Raw genomic sequence first — 16,069 nt, 5'->3', positions numbered from 1 at the left:
AAAGCCAGCAGATTGTTAGAACAGATAAATCCTGTCTTGCACATGGTATTATGTCATGTGCTGTGTCACCTCTAACATGTGTTTTCGTGATAAAACGTAGTGTAGAGACTAGAGATCAGATCAGGGATTCCTCCTGGTGAAACATCTTGTAGTGTGTGACCCTGTGTCAGAGGTCAGTCATGTAGTGTGTGAAAACCACAACGACTCCAAGAGTCCCAGTTACAAGAAAGCTAGTTGTGTGGTTTAAACAGTACAGTTTATGTACTATGACAGTCTGGCAGTATAGACTTGGCATAAGAGTGAAACTAAACTACAAACCACAGAGATTCAGTTAGAAGCAACAAGAGCATTTAGAGCTGATCACAGACAGACTTAAAGACACATGTTCAGCCATCAGTTTAGGGAAAAGTGGATTGGTTTGTGGGGAGGAGATTGTCATCGGTTGGCCATGATCGGCATGGTTATCCCCTGCTGTGAGGACACAGCGGAAATGCATGTGTTCTCAGCTTCGCGTGGCTCCGCACAATTTTAGCTGGTTAACCCTGGCTGGTGGAACAATAAAAGAAGCTTCTTCAAGCTTTGAGAATGCAGAGATGTTAGATAAAATAATAGCTGCAATTGTTTAGAACACAAACAAAATGACAGAGGAGAACTAATGCGTGTTGTTGGTGTGTGAGCAGATGACTAACCCTGTTCTCATCATAGATGATCTGGACTATGCTGCGATGCTTGTGCTCCACTGGGGGAGGGGTCACTGGCTTTTCTGGCTCCACTGGCTTTGCTGCTTCCTCCTCCAGTTGTTGCTAAGAGACAACACCAACACAAAACATTTTGACCAATAGAACAGAACACAAAATACACAGAGAAAAAAAGATAGCCTCCTTCCTTCTATTCACGACCTAATTAAACATTTTGTATGGTTTTTATCCTGATTCGTTTTCAGAAGGAGAAAATGGTGGAAAGCACAGCTGCATCTGCACTGTGTTGTTCTGATCTCAGCTTCTGATACCCAAGGCCCATGCAGGCATTATCAGATTACTCCCAACAGGCTTGTTCAAGTATAACATTTTTTTTTACAGAACTGCAGGTCTGAACTGGTGATTGTTTGGTGGGTCAATGTTTACAAGTTAAAGGTTATGTAAACTACCAGGTTACAGAGATTAGGAGTTCCTGAAATACCTCAAATAAACAAATAAATCCCTGAAAATCTTGGGAAACAATGTACTGAAAAACTGATACTCTTTCCATGCAAAGCTCATCTTACATTCCTATCTAATGAGACAGAACACCAAAAAAGATAGCAGGAGAAAACAAGCCACAAACTAGATAGAAAAAATAAGCCTGTCGCTCTAGAATTCAGTTTTTACCTTATTGGAACGAGACATTGATGATGGTAACAAGCTTGTTAAATATGTAAAAGTATCTTATAGCCCAGGTGAATTGCTTTCAAACAAACAAAAAAGGAAAATTTGCTTTCAAACAAACAAAAGAGGGGAAGAGAAGGTGGACTATAATTGTTTTGTATGTTAATAATGATTTAGGCTACTGGGGACGCTGTTTTGACGCTTTTTAACCTGTCTGTGGGTCGACTTGCGCATCACTACTGTGTGTCGTTCTGCCCTGCCAGTTGATCGATTCACACAGACGTCAGATCGTCACTTCTGCGGCTCTGTGACTACCTCTGCTGCCAGCTCTGAGGTGCAACAGATCTGTCCCCCTAATGCATCTCTGTACCTTTCACACAGACAGTTTAAAGAATAAATAAAAAAGAGAACAGATTCATGGCAGTGTAAGTAAAATCCATATGAGGTGCCGTCACTGTCAATACTGTTGTTTCAAAATGTAATTATTACACTAAATAAAAACAACTGTAAGGCATTTACAACTTCTTCTTGGTGGTTTATAATTACAAATAATTTTGTGAAAAGAAACAAGAAATTTTGCTAAACCAGGGCTCCAGACTGCGAGCAAATGGTTGCAATTTGCGACCAACATTTGAGTGTGCGCGACTGCAACCAGATGTCTCTCCATATTAATACGTAAGAGGCTAACAATATGTAAGTACTGTAAGATAGTGCCATTACCACCATGACACAAACACAAAACATGTGAGCCCCCGCAGCTTCATTAACATCAGGCTACAAGTTATAATCACAGTGCCGCTGGGACAGACTGTCTCTGCCGTCTGTCGGCACCTTCCGAGCAGAGTGACAGCAGAAATTTACTGAACCAAAATAGTTTTCATGTCGACTCTATGGGAATAAAGCAACAGTGTTTAACCGATTCATTGACTTTATTTCTCCGCCCAGCGCAGCGAGTGAGGCAGCAAGTGACACACAGACTGATCTGATCAGTCAGTGTAGATACGGTTCATATGTTTAAAACACATGTACAGCGGGAGAAAACTTGGGTGAGTCGATCAACTTAATAAAATGGAAACGCATCTGTTCTGTGAGATGAGCGAGTGACGGTTGTCACACCGCTTCTTATCTCGCTCTCTGTGGAGCAGTGCCGTATGTTGACATGCGGGGCCCTTTTAGACGGCAACCCCACTGTAAGAAAAATACTGACATTTAAAAAAAGTGTTAAAATATTGTCGCGTCTCGTGGACATAATATCGTGTATCGTCGCCTCACACCCCTTATTCTGAATGGATGATTTTTTTTTTTTATATAAACATATATTGTAGCTACCGTCATGACAGTGATGGTGCTGCCAGTTTACCTTCTATGTTGCATCTTCAAAAGAGCACAATAAAAATTTGTGCCACTGAATTTGAAAAATTATAATTTCTGCATGTATAATTGATGTATAGTCTGTGCCCCTAAAATGTTTGGTTGTGCCCCTAAAACTTTTGGTTGTGCCCCTAAAATTTTTGGTTGCGCCCCCAAAATGTCTGGTTGCACTCAGTTGGGGGCCACAGTGCTCCTAGTGAAAAAGGTTAGTCTGGATCCCTGTAAACAACTCCTCACTGCTGTTCTACAACTACCATTGTAGTTCAGTCTCTCATGGGTTATTGCTTAATGGAAACGTGAAATCATTGCTTGTGCCAAATTTTGGAACACAAAATCCATTGCACTGGATGCATGTTCAGAGACAAAAAGTTTTACTCTGGAACCAACCTGCTTTTTCTTCAGCTTGAAAATCTGCTGCTCCACTTTAGCAATCTCTCGGTCCACACGGTCCATACTCTGTATCAGCTCCTCCTTGGATAGTTTGGAAGGAGAAGCGTCCTGCTCATCACCCAGGTGTAGTGCCGGTCCTACTGAGGACGGTGACTCCACTTTCACAGTAAACTGAGTATCCTGCCAAAAACAAAATAATTTATTGAGTTTTCAAAAAAGCTACAAGTCAAGATCTGTACAAACCTGAATAGGGATGGGAATCGAGGTACAGTAACAAATTGGAATTGGAAGCATATGCCACTAAGATTATCAATTCCCTTTATTGATGCCCGTGTTGCAAAACAGTAACATCAACGAAACTCATACACTGCTGGAAACAAGAAGGTAAGGACGAAGAAAAATCTTTCTAATCAACATGGGCTTAAATTCCAGGAATGCTATGTATTTGACACTCAATGCACTAGTGTGCTTCCTAACTGAGTAGCAGGTTCATTACAGAGGGAAAATATTCTGTTATAATAACATCCAAGCAGGCAGGCTTAGCAAATTCTTTCTTTGACCAAGAAAACCTAAATGAAAAGTAAAATTGTTCAACTAAACCTTTGTAGGCTGACTTTTTCCACAAGGAATATCGATCAGGAATCAATAAGGGAATGGATCAAGAATCGATACCGATATCAATAACACTATATCAATGCCAAAAAAAAGAATTCTAGTCTGCAAATTTTAAAATTCAACATGCAGCCAGTGAGGTGGTGTCTGAAAAGATCCTACCTTTTGATAGTGACTGTATCTATCTTGAATAGTCCTACACCAGGGCTATTCAATTAATTTGGAATGGGGGTCAGTTGACAAAAATGATCCAAAATGAGTGGCCGGGAAAATATGGGCACCACATTAATGGATATCGTAAAACACTACAGTGACATATATTTTCTTTATTTTATCAATGTAAAAAGTAGTAATAGGCCTCAAAGTGCAACAGCATAACAACTGGTCAAAAGAAGTAGTAATAGACCAACTCAAAGTGCAACAACCTTGCTCTTGTCCTTTACTTGAGTATTTTCTTTACATGCTACTTTACACTTCTACTCCACTACAATTCAGTGGGAAATATTCTAGTTTTTACTGCACTGCATTTATCGGATTTCTTTAGTTACTAGTTACTTTACCAGTTTAATACTCTAAAACTAAACTTTCTTGATTAATAGTATTTTTTACAGTTCAGTGGGAAAGTGGTGTTGAAGTTAGCATGATTTTTCTTAAAAGTCCTTATCAAGTTATACTCCTCCTTACACACCGATATACACTGGTTGCAGAGTAAACACAGGCTTCACCGTGACAGCTATAAACAAAAACTTCTCTGTCCATTCGCTGGTGAATTGCCGGTTTTCTGTGACAACCTCTTTTTTTCAGAGTAGAAAGAAACATTATGGTGGTGATATAACCATGGATTGAACCAGACTGAAACGATTGCAAGAACAACAACAACAGAGCAGAGCTTGGCAAACTGTTGTCAAGAGGATTCAGAAACCCACGGTGAAGAGTGTAACAGGAGCGCATGGAGTGATGGGGGTTGTGCACCTACAGGGAGAGCATGGGGCAAGTCTCCCAGAGCACCAGTATTTGACGCGCTGAGGACAGCGGTCAACATCGGCCACTACGGCCATGAATTACTTTTTTTTTTTACAAAGGCTTCTACTCAAAGGGCCAGTAAATATTCCCTCGCGGGCTGGATCCTTGGTATACACAAACACAAAGTTCAAAGGTGCTATAAACCACGGTGTCTTTCATTAGTGCGCAACTACAGAAAATGAAGAAATAAACAAATTAAGTTCTCCCGGATGTGAGTAACTCAGGTTTGTCTCTTTAAGAACAAAAATGCAACTGAAACGAAATAGGTGAAGATGAACAGGGCCCACCTTTTTGACCTCCACACTGGCTCTTAGGCTGTCTTGTACTGTATGGGTTATGGGAAGCACAATACCCCCAGCATTGGGAGGCGTGCGGGTGATGTGGGCCTCAGCAACAGTCTCCATGCGAGGGCGTTTAGCCTCCAAGGCTTCATGCTCAGACTGGGCTGACATGGAGTGAAACTGCTGTTCGTAACCATGGCGTCTCTCTGGAGGCCTGAGGAACAGAAGCAAACAAGAAATTTACAGACGCATCAGAAGCTACATCTGGCTGACTAGATGATTCCCAAACTGTAATCTGTGGACATCCATGGCATTGCTGTGTGAGTGCAAAGGGATAAAGTATTCTACAATGCAAACGCTAATATTAAAGAATTTAAGGTAAGGCCTTACCTTTCAGTACCAGGGTGGAATTCAGACAGTAAAGATGGTCTCCTCCGACCCTGTGGATCTTGCATGTGAGTCCGATAGTCTGGGACGGTGAAATCCTGAAGGCACACCACAAACAAATTTATAAAGAAATCGGATTAAGGTACAATACATGTCAACACCGGGCAACACATCCATTTTATGCCACAGATACACTTCAGTTTCAATCAATACAGCTATCTACACTCACTCAACTGTGACCTGAAGCATCATTTATGGCGTCAAGTCTTACTTATCTCAACTTTCTCAAGTAACAACACTGATTATGTATTGGGCTTTGAGTGCTATTAAAAGCTGTCTGAGGGACATCCTGGAGGCCTGGGGGTTATAGGCACTCACCATTTAATAGCAACGTCCCCAGCTGAATTCCGGCCGGAGAACCCCCCCCCCCCCCTTCCTTTCCTGTAAGCTTTCAGCTCTACTCAGTCTTATAAAGAAAAAGGTTTTTAATGAACTGTATTGGCATTTTTACCACTCAACAACTTCAGCTTTGAGTTCAAGTAAATAGACACAATGACAGCATCTGGAGGTCTATTTGCTAAATATTATAAAACTAATTAATGATGCTTATTCCTCATTAATATTATGTTAGGCTTGCACATCTATCACTGGAACAAGGACTGGCCCGGAAGTGGTGCGAGACTTCACCCCCCGTACAAACATCTCATTAAGCAGAGCACAATGAAATTAATGAAACCAGTAGGGCTGCTCCTATCTATCTATCCTAACTAAAATTAATTGTGTTGATGTTAAGACAATTTATTAAAACTTTTTTAATACTCCAAAGTCTTCATCAAAAAGCTATTGGGTAAAGAACACATACATGGTATCAGCACAGCGTGTCCAAACAAACCTGAACCCGCAAATGCAGTTACAGGAAACATTTCATAACTCTAGCTTTGTCCCAGATTTTAAGCAAACAATCCAAATGTCCAGAACTGTACGGCTGACAGTTTTCTGTGAAAGTAAGCTTCTAAGTATGCCATCCACAGCAACACAACAAACATTATCCAATATTCAAAACAGTCAAATGAACATGTAACTGGGAACTAAGAGAGCTGCAATAAAATACGATACAATCTTTATACTTAATATCACAAATACAATATTTGTTCAGTATTGAGACCATGATTATTGTGATTTATTGTTCATTTCATTTCGTTTAATACATTTTAATTTGATGACAAACTTTGTTTTAGTTTACTTTATAAACTTGAAAACCCTTGAAATTGTACTAATAGTTTAATGAATTTCTTTACATGGAATTAGTCTTATTAGAATTGAAATATTAATAAACCATAATCATTACAAAATATTAACATTAATAATAATGCCACCACAGCAAGACTAGTCACTAGCAGACTGGAAACACTGTTGCTGCAGCAGATGGGTTTGTGAAAGCCAGAACCTGGGCTGAAACCACACAGAACCAGGCGACCTAGATGGAGCTGTCACCTCCGGTCAGCAGACACGTTACCTATTCGATTTAGAGTTCAGCCCAAGGGCTTTGTTCGACAAAGTCAAAGATATATTCTCTGTGATGCTGTAAATGGAGCTGCTGCGATGAGAAACAAATTTTAGACTTTGCTCTGACAATAAAGTAATATTGTATTGTAACGAAGCGAATCGTAGCATGGAAATAAACTCTGGGTAGTCCCGTTAGCTTTTTTTTTACATATTAGTTTGTTATTGCACTTCACTTCAACAAGCTCTTCATGTAAGCATTCAACAGTGACGCTCTGTGTAAGTGTGAACCTAACCCAGCAAGCTCAAAGCACCCAACGCTTATTAGAAAATCGAGTTCCTACACAACAATTACAACGTATCACCTTGAACTGAACCAGGGGTGGTTAGAAACCTACAGTAAAAAGGTAGCTCTACTACGCGTGATCTGTGCAGGCAGGCTCCTGCCACACACCCATCTCCTCTGATTTCACTGTTTGGTGTGGGTCCGAGGATGTCCCTTTTTCTAAGCGACTGTGGCTCAGTGGAGAGTGGGTCATCCTACATTTGAGAGATCGGTGGTTCAATCCCCACCTCCCTCGGTCCACATGTCGAAATGTCCTCGGGCAAGACACTGAACCCCGAATTGCTCCTCGTGCGGCTCATGGGTGTGTGAATGTGGTTTGAATGGTTAGATTAGATGGTATGTAGATGTCCACTGCCATCACTGTGAATGTCTGTGTGACTGGGTGAATGTGACAAACACTGTGAAAGCGCCTTGAGTAGTCAGAAGACTAGAAAGGCGCTATATAAGTACGTATATAAGTCCATTTACCATTAAGCATGATGGCCTTCTGCTCCTTGGAGACTAGGAGGCTTATCCTGTTAAAATGGAAAGATGCTTTCCCCCCAACATTTGGCCAATGGATGGTCATTTTCATTTAGAAAAATTAGATACACTGTAAAAGCGTCCACTAGTAAATTTTATCTCATTTGGCAGCCATTTATTCCCTTTGTAGAAGGCATGGCAAACTGCTGACATTTCCATGCAACCCAATGTGTTTACGTATCTTATGTTTGTTTTTTTCTTTAATTATTGTTATTATTGTCATTATCATTATTATCATTATTATTATTATTATTATTATTATTATTATTATTATTTATGGCTAGTCATCTTTTTCTTTTGTTAACCTAGATATATTAATTATAAATGTATGAATCTGCAAACTCATATTTGAATATGCTGGGTGCATTAAAATCGGCTCGGGTCCAGTACCTGGGGTGGGGGAACTGGGAGGTTTGTTTGTTGTATGGACAGGAACTAGACTTGACTATTTCATGTGTGAATTGTGTATTTTTTCTTTGTTATATCTGAAAAATAAAAAGGTGGCTCTAAGTAGCCATACTGCAAATGTAACCATGTCATTGTATTTAGTAACTGTGTTCCTTGTATAGTACCACTTAAGCTGAAAAATTAAAACATTAAAATAGTTTAGATACCTAAAAAGCAGGGACACAAGCCAATTTTTAAGAACTAGAGGCAACAAAGGCTGACTATTGCATCGTCTCAAGTGGGAGGAAATAACCCTCGTTACCAGCAGGTGGAAGGCGGTATTCATCATTCACAAAGAGAAACCGGAAGGCCGACAATAACAACACAACCCGATGTTGAAAGAAGCTATGCACTCATCAACAGAAAGAAATCACTCTTTTTTTAGGAGGACACTGTCAATACTTTCCCTTTAGAGCCCTTTGTGACTTTAGGAAAAGTTTTATACTATATAGTATTATTTTTACTCATTGACATTCTTTATATGTTAACCTGCACTCATGCCTTATATTAGAGTAAAATCAACATGTAAAGGCCTCCAGTGAGAGAGTGCTGGCCTAATTAACCGGTCAAGACAGATGGCCGTCCTTAATCGAGCTGGGTCTATCTGACGTTCCTGTCTGTTAAAAGGAAGGGTTTCATAGCCACTGTGTACACGAGATTGCTGGATTAATACTGTATAGAAATATTATTATTATTATTATTATTATTAAAGAGAGTTCGACTTGTTAAAGGAACAAACTAAAGCTCCTGCCCCCGCTACCCGACCCCGGATAAGCAGATGAAGATGAGATGAGATGAGTTTGACTTGTTGCTGCTCAGGGGGGAATTGTTGGTCTCTGTTAATTATAAAGTCATAGAGTGTGGTCTAGACCTACTATATATGTAAAGTGTGTAGGGATAACTTTTGTTAGGATTTGGCACTATAAATAAAATTGAATTAATTATGAAAAAGACAATGGTTGTCTCAAATAATCAACGCAGAAGGAAGGTTTTACCTGTTGGTGGCGCGCGCCAGTGAAGGTGTACTGGACAGAATGTGGTGGGTACCGGCTCTGCTCGCTGCTGAAGCTCCCCTGGCTGGGAGGGTAGCCCGAGCTACTGGACATCCTGGCTCAGTGCTAGCGGGCTGCTGCTGCTTCAGAGGTTTTAGCTACACCATGTTTGGAGTCACAAACCACCTGCACCAAGACAGAAATGCATAAGTCACATTTTAGACATTAAGATGAATACATAAAGACATCTTAAATATAGTTTTGCATGATGAGCATTTTTAAGAAAAAGAATTGTCCAACTATGGTTAAATCATATGTCAGATGGACAAAACTGGATGGTTTTGTCAAAAAATACTGCATTTTTGAGGGACCTGGTAGCGCTTTTTGACTAACAGGGAACAGGTATAGTTCTGGTTCGCGCACTAAAGTTTGAACCGGCCGGAGCATTTTGAACAAAAATAATCTGGTTCAGAACCTGTAAAGTTTGTTCCGAACTGGAAACTGAAAAAAGCTTTTTTCAGTGTGAACCGGTTCAACATCAGTGGGAGTATCATTCAAAGATAGAGCAACAAAGCCTTCTTCTCTGTGGGTGTGACCAATAAATGACATGAAAATGTTATGGATGAGAGAGAGTGATCAGAGCAGAGGAGAGATAAAGTTTATCAAGATATGTGTGAAGATATCAAGTGTACAGCAGCTCCAGTTTTCAGTTTGAGAACAAATAAAGACCCGAGGAGGAGTCCCGTGCGTTGTTTCTGCTGCGGAGTGAAGTGACAGAGGTTAACTCTGGAGACTCGGGCCAGGAGACAAAATAAAAAGTGTCTCCTCCTGTTTTTTTCTGACGAGGAAAAGCTGAACAACTCTCAGATATTTTATCGAGTTTCCTTTTAGTGAAATGCTCTGAATGGATTTGAGTTCCTTCTGGTATACAGTTAACTATGTAGTGTAGCTATTGCTACCTGCGCTGCTTTTGTTGAGGATGAAGGAGGGAAACAGTTTTCCGTCTGCACACAGCAGACCACTGTGTTGTTGCAATCCTCCGAAGTAAACAACACAATGTGACTGGTTGAGAAAATCACCCAACATTCAAAATAACTTTTACATGGAACCTAATAATAAGTAGCACTCCGCATTAATGGTGCTGCATTTTGGCACATTAAGGTCATCAATGCACCCCAATAACACACACAACCCATCAGGCTCACTGCACAAAATATTACATTTGCTGCTGTTGTGCATGGTGCAACATCCTCAGTTGCTGACGCATCCGTCATTTGAATGGTTCCACACAAAACTGATGGAAATGCGGGCTTGTTCGCTAGATAGCACCAAAGGTTCATATAACTCTGAACGGAACCAGTTCAAGAACCGTTCCCTGTCAGTCGAAAAGCGCTAAGAGTGTAGAGCCAGTGATGAGTTATCATGTGGTCTATTGAGCATGGGGTGTGCACTACGTAAACACTAGACACAACACGAGGGAGCACCAAATATCTTATGATAGTATCTTTGTTTAAACACTGAACACTGTCTTATTTTACCAAGAAAATCAGTGCTGTCCAGTGTCCAGTATCACTTCTTGAATATTCCAGCTTCCATACCGGCCAATATAGGCCAAAAGAACGGCTGATCTGCCCTGCTGATATCAACTCTTGTTGCAAGTGTGAGTAATAAGGTTAGAATCAAATCCAAAATACTATTGGTCGGTCAATATTATGTTTTTTTTTCAATGTAGATGCTGATTGACTCAAAATGTCTGTCTTTTGTTTTCTGATTCTGTCTGTTTTAGATCTATCATTACAAAAGAAACCAGCTTAGCTCTCAGCTCTTACTTTATCTCACAGGGATAATTGTTTAAATCAAGGCTTTTAATCCAAAAGTGGAAGGATGATTTTGGAACCACTTGTGCAAAAGAAAATTGGGCTGTGCAGCTGCAGGTCTGCAAAAAAAACAAAGCAATATTTCGATGGTTGGAAGGAACAAGGAGCTGTTCTTCGAAAACAAATAACTGAATCAACATGACTTTGCTGTTGAATTTATCAGCCTGGACTATTATGTTCTTTAAAGCTGTTAAAAAACATGTGGAGTGGATCTGTTGTAACATTATTAAGACCAGATTCCCTTCGTCTATCAAACTTTCAGATCTTCCCCAACCTTAACTGGTTAATTTGTGTTACCCTGAAATGCCTTAATAATGCGAAGGCCGTCTGCTACAAGTGGGTATTGTTGATGACAATGTATACAAAAAACTTTCAAATGAATGTCTTTCTTGTGAAAAAAGATTATGCTTTTCAAAAGGGAAAATGTAGGCCGTTGAAGAATCACTAACCATTGGTATTTGAAAGACACAGGTTTAGTTACATAATTTGGGGCAGCTGTGGCTCAGGAGGTGAAGCGGGTTGTCCTTCAATCAACCTGTTGGCTTGTTTGATTTGTCCTTGAGTAAGACAATGAACCCAAGTTGCTCCTGATGAGCAGGCCAGCACCTTGCATAGCCGCTCCGCCACTGCTGGTGTATGAATGTATGTGAATGAGTGAGGAGGCAAACTGCAAAGTCCAATGTCCAGCAAGGTAAAACGTAGGGGTGCAATGATCCAATGACGGCTGGACAATAATTCAATATAATAATTTAGCATTTTTACATCACACTATTTGTGTTCATGCATGTAAACATTAATTTCCCTTGAAACTGAATATGTTAATTTTGGTCTAAAGTTCTTGATATAATGAGAGAATTCCAATATTACAAGTATTATAATTGAAAGTATTTAATTCACACATTTCATATAGACTTTTTATGAATGATTTTATCTATTTATTTATATCAGGCAGTCTCATTGAGATTAGGATTCTGAGAAAACTTGCTATATTTTGATATATATCGTTATCAAGATATGAGATTACCTAAAGAATGATTTTGGCCAGATCACCCAGCCCTCGAGTAAATTAAACATCCCATTTTATCAATGCAAAGTGAAAACATCGATACATATCATCTTTAAGATAAACCTTTATTTCTAAATTCCCATGGCACTATTTGAAAGGTCATCAAGGTAACTGATAAAAAAAACATTTGCATATGAGAAATGTGGCACTTTACAGCAAATAATAGATCTGTTTATTTTTTTTATCAAATTCATATTTTAGTTGCCTTTTGACTTGATATAAACCCATCTCACTGATAATGTTAAATATAGTCTCGTATCAACTGCAAGCCCGAACTGAGGGCGCACTCACACTGTCCTTCCGCACCGTGCCCCGTGCTTTAGGGTACTTGTCCGCCCTCCCTCTTCCCCCGCGCCCAAGGCCCGTTTGTACTCACACTACCTGGGCCTCGCGCAAATGCTTCTTGCTGTCCATACGTCATCACGCCGTAACACGTCACACGCATTGATTGACGTCATCGCGATGCGTAGCTTTGTTTACAAAGTCCGACTGTTTTTTAATATTTTCATCCAAACAAATCTGCAGTAAACACTCCACCTCTGCATCACACCAACGTGAACCTTTCGCCGCCATTGTTGTTGCTGTTAAATGTCCGCGCATGGTCTTCCATTTTCTATGTCCGAACAGGCGAACATAAAGGACGTCAGAACCACCGTAGGCCTCGTGCTCGTACACGTGCGCATGCTCGTGCATGTGCAAACGGGCTCTACAAAAGCCCACCTCTCTCAGGCGAGGACGTGGACGTACCGCTGTCCGCAGTTATGCGCGGAGCAGGTGCACTCACACTGCTCAAACGCACTAGGCTTTAGCTGAAAAAACGGTTTTGGCCCAGTGCAGAAGGACAGTGTGAGTGCGTCCTAAATCGCATCATGACAGACTTTGTGATATCAGCAAATATCATATTGTCGTCCAAAGAATCAACACCCCTAGTAGAAAGACGCGCTATAAATGCAGTCCATTTACCATTATTAACAAAATCCCTGTGTGACTTGAAAATAAAAATAAAACAACCAATCCAAATGTAATCTAAAGATATGTACACCAATTGCTCAAATATTAAGGTAGTTTCCGGTAACACAATTTATACATAATAGCAAATTTGTTGTGTCAGATATACTTACTTAGATATACTATATTATTATCAATTGACCTTGCAATTTCATCTTTTGTAGAATATGTTGTTTATTAAAAGGGATTGTCATAGTGTGTCATTTCACAGTTAAAATATTTTTTAGATTCCTCAGGTTTTAAGTAGCCAAGTTTCTTCTAAGATTAATAAATCAATCCTTGATTTGAATTTAAACAAACATGTTAGTTGGATGGAAATGATCACGTTTGTTTTAGCTGTGCAAAGTCATGTTGGCCTGGATCAGTTAAGCAATCTACAGAGAAGAGGACAGAGCCAGCAAAGATTGTCAGTATTTTTCAACTGAAAAAACAAATACTTTTTGTATTTGGTTGGATCATTTACAGGCAACAAAAACATGCTACCAAACACACGCAGACACACAGAAACTGTTTCATCACTTGATTTTTTTTGTTGCCCTTTTTGTCCATCTTCACAAGGATCCAACACATGAATCTGTGTTCTGCTGGCTCTAGCAATTTTATTATAGCTCTGCAAGATTTACTGCATGGCCACCATGCCAAGACATTATGATGCTAACTTCAGGGATGGAAAAGCTACAACCATTGCCACCATAACCAGGGTGGGACGCTGTTATTTTATTTCAATCCGCAGGCCACATAGTTTGGTGGGTCTTTTAATGCCAGATACACTTTCACAATTTCAAAAATGATACTAAAAATATCCCCAGGGTCTTGTTGTTTTCAGTTGCTGATCGTAAAACTAACTAAAGAGTGCTGTTTTTATATAAACATACATATATATATATATATATATATATATATATATATATATATATATATATATATATATATATATATATATATATAAACATAACTTTTTGGTATGCCTTTGTAAACCATAAAAGCAGTAACAAAGGTTGTTGTGTTCCATGTTTTTACACAATGCCAACACCAGACAGGCTATGAATTAGTTCTTAAATGTATGAAGCCAAGTCTCATTTTCAGCAGCCCTTTTTGGCTTTGAGACAAACTAAGGGAGAGTAAATCATCTCAAGGCAAATGATCAAATTTGAGAGGAAGACGTATTGAAACAACAAAAGAAAAACTCAAAAGTCTTTGAGAAAAACTCTCAAAGAGCACCCAGCAGCAAAACAGTATCCTTGCCAACTAGCTGTTTTTGTTTACATTTACTGCTCTACTGTTTTCCGGAACTTGATTTACTCTTATATAATTTCATCTAGCCTGATTTGATTTAATATACAAAACAAATTGGTGCACGGATGCTGCTAGGGAGGGCTTGTTCCTCTGTGCTCCCACTTGTGTCACAGCATCCTCCCTGTTTACCAATACATCAAATCCATGAATCCTTTTCATTAACAAAGCTAATGATTAAGCAGGATGATATTAATATGCTTATCACCAGAATCAGCAGCTGCAGTCCTGGTGAGTGGCCTGACTATCAATAACCTGTTTCTCAGTTTTATCACTGCTTTTGTATAACTTTCTGCAGAAATCTATGATAGGAATCATTTCTTGGACCTTTTCAAAATACAACTGATGTATCCCTGTCTCATCAGTTTTGGCATGGAGCATGTAAGTACATAAAATAAATTGAGGCTGCAGTACATTTGCTCCTTGGTGTTCCCCTTCTTCTATCATTTCAATTTAACCCGTTTTTAAATGCTTTTTTCGACGTGTTTTTCAAGGCATTAGGAGAGTTAAGACATGCGAAGTGAGGCTAATAAACATACTGAGGGTTAGCTTTAGTTGTTTCACGATGGAGTTCTTTGTGAAGTTAATTTTAGAAAGCATTCGCAATGTTTTCCATGCAAACCCAGCAGCCATGGTGAACTTCGTGTCCTCATACACGGCCTAGCAGTGAGAAATACTGCTGCTCTGTGTTGTTGTTGTTATTGTTGTCTTTTTACAGCCCACTGTCATATAAACGCAGTTGGAATTGAAGCTTGGGGGATGTGTCTATTTCCCAAACTGAGAGCTTTACCGCATATCCCCCTCACAAAACAAGCACAATAATAAACGTCAGCTTAAGAGCACATGCTACTTTAGCACTTCAGTGTAGTAACACAACGTTTAAGATGTTGTTGTTGTTGTCGCTAGCTAGCTAACTTAGCCTGTATTTCACCTTTGAATTCTCAACCACGTCGCCATCTTGCAAGGCAGATTTTCATCGTAGACCGGGGACTTAAATTGCGTGCTAATTACACGTGTTGCTTTGCTGCGTATTAGCAATTTGTACTCACCTCATATTTAGAAAATATACCGATGGGGGAGAATGGTATCCCTGGGCAGAACTATGTGTCAATTGTTGACTGTAAATCCGCGGGTTATGAGCTGTGGACGACTGGGCAGACTGAAGGCTGCGCCGCATTTGTCGGTCGATGTCCTGACAGCGGAAAATAACGTGTCCCTACTCAGTTGACTCCATGGGGTGCTGGCATTCCTCGACAATGTGTATGTACAATAAAACTATCTTATTTAAATTTGGGAAGTGAGTGGACTGTTATGTCACTATTTGAATGAATACTTGATATTTTTTTATTTTTTTATTTGTATACACCTGCGAGGATAATGCAGTGTGACAGTTAAAGCTTTCCCTCAAACTCAGTAACGTTCCTGGTGTTTGTAATTTTCACTTTTCAGAAAAACACCTTTCGCTTAATTTGTGTGATTTACTTTTACATTTGTCTATGTCATCTTTATTCAAATGTGCTGAAAAATATTCTGTATCGTATTCATTTATTCATTTGGGTATTTTTTTCTAATTTAGTGACTCCAAGT

General features: G+C 39.6%; 1 protein-coding gene across 4 annotated transcripts in view; it reads right to left on the bottom strand.

Annotated features, from left to right (window-relative positions):
• The window catches only part of ncor1 (nuclear receptor corepressor 1), a 66,311-nt gene extending 50,658 nt beyond the window's left edge, over positions 1-15,653 (bottom strand). For all 4 annotated transcript variants that reach the window (XM_083927647.1, XM_083927649.1, XM_083927650.1 and 1 more), the window contains exons 1-6: positions 15,532-15,653; positions 9,242-9,424; positions 5,432-5,526; positions 5,048-5,255; positions 3,123-3,305; positions 690-803 (exon numbers count right to left, since the gene is read on the bottom strand). In XM_083927647.1, the coding sequence (XP_083783773.1) occupies positions 690-803; positions 3,123-3,305; positions 5,048-5,255; positions 5,432-5,526; positions 9,242-9,352 (711 nt within the window). In that variant the 5' untranslated portion in view covers positions 9,353-9,424; positions 15,532-15,653. The remainder of the gene's footprint in view (positions 1-689; positions 804-3,122; positions 3,306-5,047; positions 5,256-5,431; positions 5,527-9,241; positions 9,425-15,531) is intronic.
• Positions 15,654-16,069: the final 416 nt, after the last annotated feature.

The sequence above is a fragment of the Echiichthys vipera genome, assembly GCF_963691815.1.
Source record: "Echiichthys vipera genome assembly, chromosome: 14".
NCBI classification, from domain to species: domain Eukaryota; kingdom Metazoa; phylum Chordata; class Actinopteri; order Perciformes; family Trachinidae; genus Echiichthys; species Echiichthys vipera.
Note: the sequence above shows the minus strand (reverse complement) of the source record. Positions and strands in the feature narration are given on the sequence as shown.